General features: G+C 37.0%; 2 protein-coding genes across 6 annotated transcripts in view; one reads left to right on the top strand and one right to left on the bottom strand.

Moving 5' to 3' along the window:
- Window positions 1–19: 19 nt before the first annotated feature.
- On the bottom strand, window positions 20–3,339 carry ten1 (TEN1 subunit of CST complex). Of its 4 annotated transcripts, none has more exons than XM_037974786.1 (4): window positions 3,128–3,339; window positions 1,878–2,035; window positions 1,412–1,568; window positions 20–1,027 (listed from the first exon to the last, which is right to left on the bottom strand). In XM_037974786.1, exons 1-3 carry the CDS (start codon window positions 3,223–3,225, stop codon window positions 1,417–1,419), a joined length of 408 nt encoding a protein of 135 aa, XP_037830714.1. In that variant the 5' UTR covers window positions 3,226–3,339; the 3' UTR covers window positions 20–1,027; window positions 1,412–1,416. The 4 variants fall into 4 exon arrangements, 3 of the variants coding, with proteins under 3 accessions (XP_037830714.1, XP_037830715.1, XP_017293250.1); XM_037974787.1 differs by having other exon boundaries at window positions 20–1,024; XR_001809162.3 differs by having other exon boundaries at window positions 23–1,027; window positions 1,297–1,568; window positions 3,128–3,338.
- Window positions 3,340–3,357: 18 nt separating this feature from the next.
- The window catches only part of acox1 (acyl-CoA oxidase 1, palmitoyl), a 36,063-nt gene continuing 30,970 nt past the window's right edge, over window positions 3,358–8,450 (top strand). Inside the window, exons 1-3 of one of the 2 annotated variants that reach the window (XM_017437760.3) lie at window positions 3,358–3,585; window positions 5,111–5,270; window positions 7,409–7,569. In XM_017437760.3, the coding sequence (XP_017293249.1) occupies window positions 3,477–3,585; window positions 5,111–5,270; window positions 7,409–7,569 (430 nt within the window). In that variant the 5' untranslated portion in view covers window positions 3,358–3,476. The remainder of the gene's footprint in view (window positions 3,586–5,110; window positions 5,271–7,408; window positions 7,570–8,450) is intronic. The other variant, XM_017437759.3, reaches the window with a different exon arrangement.

The raw sequence follows: 8,450 nt of genomic DNA, 5'->3' as shown, positions 1-8,450 counted from the left end.
TCCACCCAGTTAGAAGAAAAGCTGTTTCCTTTTATAACTTTATAAGCACTGTTTGTATCCTTCCTGTAAGAGAATATTCACAAACGTATGAATAGAGATGATGAAAAGAGTGCTTGATTCAGTCTGAGGGATACATGAATGAACATCATCATGAGTTACTCTCACCACCTTTAGGCTACAAAACACATTAAAACACGTAAAGACTTTTAAAAAAATCACAATTTATACACACCGTTGTTGCTCTCTGATCTAAAAGTAAAATCACAGAAAGAAAACAGAAATATGAGCAGAAACTTTCTGTATTAGAGAAGCTGGAACTCTAAGAGATTTTCTGAGAACGTTTACAGCAACATAAAAATCTACAGTGAAAGTCCTTGTTGGCAGGCCTTCGTTCAAAGAAGGGCAAAACCTTTAGCACAACTTCTATGACATACAAGACAGGAAACAATGAGCATGAACCACGATAATTAAACACACCATCACACACACATCTGGTTTATTTAAAAATATACCAATATATTATATATTGGTAAATAATATATATAAATATATTTTATTAAAAAATATATATTATATAAAAACGGAGGAGTGTGCCCTAGATAGGACTCCTGCGTCATTATTGAACGGAATTGTTGTTACTTTTTACAAACAAAAACACAAACTCTTTGGCTAGCTGATAAAACAAACTCAGTTTTTAAAGATTGTGAAACATAAATATAGATATTGGATTTTATCAGCGCGGCATGGTGGTACAGTGGTTAGAGCTCTCCCCTCACAGCAAGGAGGTCGCAGGTTCGCCTCCCAGTCTTTCTGGGTGGAGTGTGCACAGTCTCCCCGTGCACGCGTGGTTCTTCTCCAGGTACTCTGGTTTCATCCCACAGAGCAAAAACATGCATGTTAGGTTAATTGGTAACTCTTACATTGTCCCTTGGTGAGAGTGTGAATGGTTGTTTGTCTCCATTTGTCTCTATGTGTCCCCGTGATGGACATGTGCCCAGGGTGTCCCTCGCCTTTCACACAGTGACTGCTGGAGATAGGCACCAGAAAGGAAAAAGCAGGAAAAGATTACAGATAGATGGATTTTATTATTTTTATTATAAAGATTAGACATGCAATTTGAAAGATATCAGCTGACAAAGTTACACAAAGCAGAATGAAAGGTGTTATTAAATGTCTTACAACATGTTAAGTTTAAGTCATAAACCAATGTATACGTCCCTAAATCCTGAACATAAATGTTTAATACTGTGGAAATACATCAACGTTGGGCTTCCACAGTTTGAAAACAACTCTTACTTAAGGGCAGAGAAGTTTCGAGGTTTGCAAGAAAGGGCACACAACAGCCGAAGAAGCAGCAGCGCTGCGGCCATGACAGATAAGAAACCCCACGGGTAACCAAGTGGATGATGACCTAGATCAGGTTGAATCTGCAGGTGGTGCAGAATCGCTCCGTTTGCTCTCCCTCTCCCTGAAGAAGCTCCTTTGGTGACTGATGGCTTTCTGCAGAAGTGCAATGTTTACACCATCAACACAGTTGAACACACGGGCACGAATCACCACGCCAAGCTCTGTGAGAAAAACAGGTATGAGTGGGAAACAGAGGGTGACTTTTTCTAAATGAAAGTCAGTTCATTCAGAAGAGTTCAGCTTAAACAAACATTGGTATTGTAGGTTTAATTCCTATTGAGGAGTTAAAAAGAAAACAGACCTAATGAATATTATCAGTCCATCCCAAGTGAACAAACAGATAGTTGCCTAAAAGAAAACACTCAACTAACGTAAAGAGTGCGAACTGCTTTCTTACATATAGTTTAGGTAAATTTTATTACATTACTTACATTAAATTAAAACCAAAATCATCAACTTTTCTTTTTTACCTTCAGAAATGTCTGCTTCACCCAGAACTAAGTATTGGGCTCCTATTATTGGGTTAAAGGGCTCGACAAACACAGTCTTGACAAACACTTGGTGCTCTTTCGAAGCATGCTGAGCTGACAGCGTGGCCCTGGACTCCTCTGGCTGATAGCTGACAAGTCTAAAAACGTCAACACATTAGGTTACAATGGTTAGTAAAATCTAATCAAACTCACCCTGGAGTATGTATTATAATCATTTAGACTTTTTTGAGGTATAATCTAAATAAATGTATATCCTCCGTGTCTTTAGTACAATCACTTAAAGTAACACTTTCAAAAAGCTTTTAAGTAAATAGAAAAAAATTCAAAAGCCATACAAAATACATACCAGCAATTACTTTTGTTTCAAAAGCAAATGAAAGATTGATAAAAGGCCAAGAATTCCTTGAAGGAATGCATCTTGTGTTCTAAAACGATGGAGCTATTTTGGTGAAACCTTAAAAATAACATTATTTGTAATTTCATCTGATATTGTCAAACGCAGAGGATGTGTTGAGCATGGCTCTTAGCTACTACTGCACCACGTTTTCTAAATATCTATAAAAGTGACTGAGTTATAGCCATTTCTGTGTTGGCTAATATTTATTAGCTGTGGCAGCCATTTTGAACTGGACTGACTCCATTAATTAATCAGCTGTAGAGTACATCCAATGGGATGTAGGTCATGAAATATTTTGCTAACAGGCAGATAGAGTCGACTCCAAGTAGATAATGGTAAACATACACAAAGAGCTTGTGCAATCTGTGAGAGCTCAGAATACGTGTTGGGGATTAGTCTCAACTACTACCACACCAAATCTTAGGTCAACATCTGTAAACATTTACTTAGTTATAGCATGTTCTGTGTTATGAAGGTAATTTGGCAGCCATCTTGAATTGGGGGTGACTCCAGAAGTTGTAGATGTACAGCCACTGATTACTTTCTGCAAGTTTCATTGAAATCCCTCTACTAATTCATGAAATACTTTGGTAGCAGACAGACACACAAATACGCGCACACGCAAAAACATTATCGCCCGCCTTCGACACAACTCATACAAGTCAATTGATTCTACTTTAAATTAAAAAATGTATGTATGTGCTTATATTTACCAGTTTACTTTTGATCTGAATGTTTATACGTTCCTATGTCATAAATTGCAATTTGTTTTTAAAAATATGCTGCAAAAGAAGTTTTCCAGTCAGTGAGGTGTAAACTCGTCCCTCCTCACCTGCCAAATGTCCTCACCGACTCCCCGTCCTTCACAGAGCTCATTTCCCATGGAAAACGGAATTCTGCGACTGGAGGAAGTATTGACATTTTTAACATACATATATATCATTTTCTTAAATAAGCAAATAAATCTAAACTAATTTAAATGTTTGAAGTTTTGCTAAAGACCGCAAACTTCCGGGATAACGTCACATGACTTATGCCCCGCCTCTCTGCGGCTGCGCAGTAAGGAAAGACGCCGAGGACGGTAGCCGTCAGGTTACAGGAGGTTATTTAGTTGTCCAAACCATTCTGGTTTAGTTTGTTTTTCACAGCATACGTTTTGTTTTTGGTCTGTTTAAGGAGCCATGAATCCTGATATTAGGAGAGAGCGTGAAAACGCTTCATTTGATGTAGATAAACTAACTAATATATTGAACGGAGGCCCGGAGAAGACCAAAAGAAGACGAGAAATTGGTGAGTTTTAGAGAAAATGTCGTCTTCACTTCTATCAGATGTTACTGTGCCAGTTAATAATGTAAAGATAGTGATCACATCTGCTTTGAGAATAGGAAGCTGCAACAATGCTTTTATCAGCTGTTACCTAACATTAACACTGCGGCCACCAGGTTATAGTCCGGGATCCGGAATATTGTACATTTTATATATTATTTTAGAAAAAAGACTCTCATAAGACAGATTTAAAGTGATAATTACCAAGTTTTGTTTATTACAGTGATTTGGTATGTCGTGTAGATAAATTCGGCCTTAGTCATATTTACCAGACATCCTTACAGCTGTTGTTCTTTCAAAACTAAAATGTAAGAAGGTCATAAGAAAAGCTTCAGGTTTAAAATTTAAATATAAGCTGAAAAGCTCAGTGAAGAAATAAGTACTGAAAAACTGATGTTGGAGATAACTTACAGGCTAGTAAACGTGAAGCTAAGCACAAAATAAAATCAAACTTGTACAAGCTGTATCAAGATTAGAGTAAAATATTTTTGTTTAACAATATTGTAACTTAAAGGTACTCATTCCAAATTATAAGATAAAACATTTTAAAAATGGTTATTCTGAACTATAATAAAGAGTGCAGTTTGAAAGTGTTTACTCCAGCAGTGTTTTTAAATATACTGATATGCACTTCTGAAATGTGGGTACTCATTGAATGTAAACAAAACACTCTTCTGAATCCACCAAAAACCAAGTGGACGCTTCTGTCACATGACTGACCAACAGTAGGTTAGACAAAGGTTGTGTAGGTAAACAAATATGTCAGGATCAGACAAGCGTAGAAACTCGGAGAAAACATTTAGGTGGAAATTTCAGTCTGAAATACCTGAATTTTGCAGCACGTCTGAACATGTTCTTTTTTTTGGAAAATCTAGTGAAATGCATTTTCAAGTATTTTTCAATTTAGGTTCCTTTAAAAAAAACATCTCTGCATAGTTTACTTAACAAATCTGAGCATAAGTACGTACCAATGCACTAAAAATACTTCCTTACATGGACGGCGCCGATGTTGACCTTTATTCAGTCACTTCGGCTGTTTCCACAGGTAAACAAACACAAGTGGTAGCTGACAGCTATTCACAAAGTTTGCTTCCAATTTTTTTTATTATTATTTAAGGACACATTAACAATCAATATGAGATTAAAATTGTGCAGATTTTGTTCTGTACTTTATTAAATTTGTTTTATAGGTCTTACGACATTGCATTGAGCATCTTTGAATCATTTTGTCACTTCTCTGATGGTGGCGTCTACATGCTCAGACTAATTATTTTCACATTATTATTTATCTTAAACAAATGGCTGATGTATAATAATATAAAGGATGCTGGGCACCATCATGAATACAATAACTGATTGAAAAAAGAGCTTTAAAATGATCTGCTTTATCTAGAAATAAGAGCTTCATATGATTCTTCCTCTCCACTGTTGAACAGCTGATGAAATGTTGCTGCCTTGATAATGTTTGGGCGTCTCCGTCTTCTTTTAGAGGCGCTGGTTTTCAGCGACCCAGACTTCAGGGAGGAGGATCCAAACTTCCTGTCCCGCAGTGAGCGCTATGACCAGGCTGTTCGAAAAAGTGCCCAGATGATCCTGAAGCTCAGGGAGTATGGCATTGCTGACCCAGAGGAGATCTACTTCTACAAGAGGTATGCCCTGGAAGAGTCAACTCATTATATCAAACACAAAACCTGTTGGAGAGCAGGCCATGTGCAGTCAGAAGGGATTCATTCATGATTTGACATGAGCCACAGAATTAAAGTTGATAAACCCTTGTGCATTCAGATATAAGAACTATAAATAAAATAAAATGAAAAAAAGAAATTTAAAGCCCTCTGACAGGATCAAAGTGGACAGAGTTTATGATTGTGGACTGAAATGTCATTTTACCCTGACTGAACTTTTCAGTAATTAAATACTAATTTTACAATTTTAACTTCTGTATGTGAAGTTAATTAAACGAAAGTGGTTAATGATATGATTATTTAATCTTCTCAACTTTAGAATTTTATTTTATATATATAGGATAAAACATAGGAGCAAAAAAGACCCACACCGTCCCTGTAGTTCTGACAACGCCACACTTTCACAGACTGAGAAATTTTAGGTTCTTATACAAAACTGAAAGAATTGGACTTCGGAAGAAGCACGCGGGTTAATTGTCACCCAGAGAGCAGCCTGCAGGATTATGCATTGCCTTGAAGCAAACAGATTCAGCTCAAAGTTCAGGTGAGATTAGAAGTGTGCCAGAGGTTCTGCAGATGTCACCAGCTGGACCCTGCAGAGCTGTGGAACAGGAAGTACTTTCAAGAATTCAAGAACATCTGCTGTGTAGCTGGTGTTTGTTGAGCTCTAAGATACAAAAATGTCTTAATTATAAATTTTCTATTAACCTAAAATGTGTTTGGATCTGTAAAACTATTGTAAACTTTTAGAGGAGCTGTTTTTAGTCAAGATGTCCTGATTGAGATTTTTTTGTCCCTGATTCCAGTCTGATAATTAAAAATTGGCCGATACTCAGTCTGATACTTGATGATTTAGCATACTTTACAGCACAGACTTGCAGATTACTGACCATAAGTGCGTTCAAATTATTAAAGTCAATGCCATCATGTGCTCGACACCTCAGTACCGCAACACAGCATAAAAAATAAAAAAAAATGTGTTTTTGTGGTTCCTAGTGTTGTTTTTATTATCAACAAGAAAAAAGAAAAAATTAGGTGAGGGCAAACATTTTTATATAGCTCAGGTGGAGTTGTGGCAAGTTGTGTTGTGTTGAGAGGAAAGGACTTAATGTGGCTCCAACAGATCTACAAAACTTACATCGCCCACCACAGGGATGGGAACATCATCCAGAGCGATAGATTCAGTCACCTGTTCTGTAATCCTTTCAGCCCTGTCGCTGTCTCATGGAAACCTGTTTCTTCTAAACAGGGTTCTTACACAGTCTTGAAAAGTATGGAATTATTTTTAGTATTTTCTAGGTCTGGATAAGAATGAAAAAGGAATATAGTATTGGGAAAATAAATGGTGTTTCCATAATTATGCATTTTATAAAAGGTTAAATTAAAAAATTCTAAAAATTGCTTAAATGAGCAGAGTATTTAAAAAAAAAACCTTTACATAAAAGAATGGCACAGTCATCATAATGTCTGCTTTTGGTTCATTTTTCAGTCTTTAAAAGTTTAGGCTTTTAGCCATTATTATTTTTAACCCCTTTTCTTAAAATGTTTCTGGTGAAACCAGAAAGACTCTTCAAGCTGCTGTTCACAAAACACCAATTAAGCCGTCAGTGTCCTGCAACAATTTGGGCTTTTCTAAATGAGGCCGGCATCGCAGAACAAAAGGGGCATGATTTATAGGTCAAATGTGGAGCACTTTGCAAAAGAATATGTCGAACATCTCATCTCCCACTCTAAATCTCCTCAGGCTGCTTGGCAGCTCAACAGCGGCGTGTTGACGTCAACCTCCATGCCATCTTGGTCCTTACATAAATGCCACTGCAATAAGAGGGCAGCTTTTAAGGGCCTAGTTGTTTGGTTTTGTCATCCTTATTGTGCTGAAACCTGCTTGTACTTCTTGGGTCTTGCTCTACCTCCTGAACAGTACATAAATGTAGGGCTGGTAACCGGTGGAACATCTTTTCCATGTTGGTATGACATCCATTACATCAGCCATAACATCTCATTGTCTTTAAAGTCCTCCTTAACCTTGTAGCTCATCAAAAGGTACATTTATCTGATGTCTGAGGAACAGCAAATCTGAAATTCAACTTCCCTTCACTCAGTATGGCTAAAGGCAACCACCACGAGGCATTTGGGCTGCACTACGGCATGTTCATCCCAACCCTGCTGAGCCAATGTGACCCTCAGCAGGCCAAGAAATGGTTGCCTCTGGCAGAGTCCTTCCGGGCCATTGGCACATATGCCCAGACTGAACTGGGTCACGGTCAGTCCTGGATTTGCAATAAAACTTACTGATTGTTTCTTGAAGCACTCCAATGAAACTTTGTGTGATCTAAAATGGCACCGATCATGGTTTTTGAGTGTTCAACCAAAGTTATACCTGGGTCTAAAAGCAAAACCAGTTTAATTAAGTCTGATAAACAGCCGAGTATGAAAAGCAGCAGTGGAGATTTCTTGTACATGTTTGACAGATCTGCATCATGTAGAGCTCTGAAAGTAGTTCTTTGAGTTTCCTGTTATTTGTGTTGGATGGGTTTCTAACATCAAACAATAAAGGAATATTTTGGACATTTTAAAGTAAGGTTCTGTGAAAAGGTATAAACAATGTCTTATCTGTTGTACATCGTTTTTTTAAACAACCTCATTTTGAGGAAACGAGGTCTCATTTTGACGGTTAATTTAAGTTTGTCAAGACCAAAGTGAACTGCTGCTGTTCTTAAATGACTCCAATTTCCAATCTTTCAAAGCGGTTCATGTGACTCTATCACTTAGATCTTTACACTGCAGTTAGTTATGCATCACACTTTATTCACATAGAATTTTAGGGTTATTTACTAACACAAACAGTGGCAGCAGCAGCCAGCTGTAGCACACATTATCAGAGGTGTAAACATTTGTAAAATACGATTTGCATGAACCACCATAAAACTTTGAAGATTGGAGCTGTTTTAGGATCTCCTTTGGACTTGGCTACATTTTTTTTTAATATATATATATATTTATTGGGTTTTCAAAATACAGCATACAAAAATCATACAGAAGAGTATGAAGCATATACATATTTAACAAATTGCTGTATAAGAAGAAGAAAAACTTACCAAAATGACAATCAAAATAAAAACGCAACAAAACAAGCAAAAAAAA

This window comes from Kryptolebias marmoratus, linkage group LG3 (genome assembly GCF_001649575.2).
Source record: "Kryptolebias marmoratus isolate JLee-2015 linkage group LG3, ASM164957v2, whole genome shotgun sequence".
Taxonomy (NCBI): Eukaryota; Metazoa; Chordata; class Actinopteri; order Cyprinodontiformes; family Rivulidae; genus Kryptolebias; species Kryptolebias marmoratus.
This window is presented reverse-complemented; position numbering and strand designations above follow the sequence as displayed.

Bases quoted from the DNA above. Each gene is read 5' to 3' on its own strand.
- ten1 (XM_037974786.1), bottom strand. From the start codon at position 3,225: ATGTTAAAAATGTCAATACTTCCTCCAGTCGCAGAATTCCGTTTTCCA. The intron at 2,036-3,127 runs GTGAGGAGGGAC...TGACGTTTTTAG, and splicing joins TCGGTGAGGACATTTGGCAG to ACTTGTCAGCTATCAGCCAG. The intron at 1,569-1,877 runs GTAAAAAAGAAA...TTTTTCTCACAG, and splicing joins TGAAGCAGACATTTCTGAAG to AGCTTGGCGTGGTGATTCGT.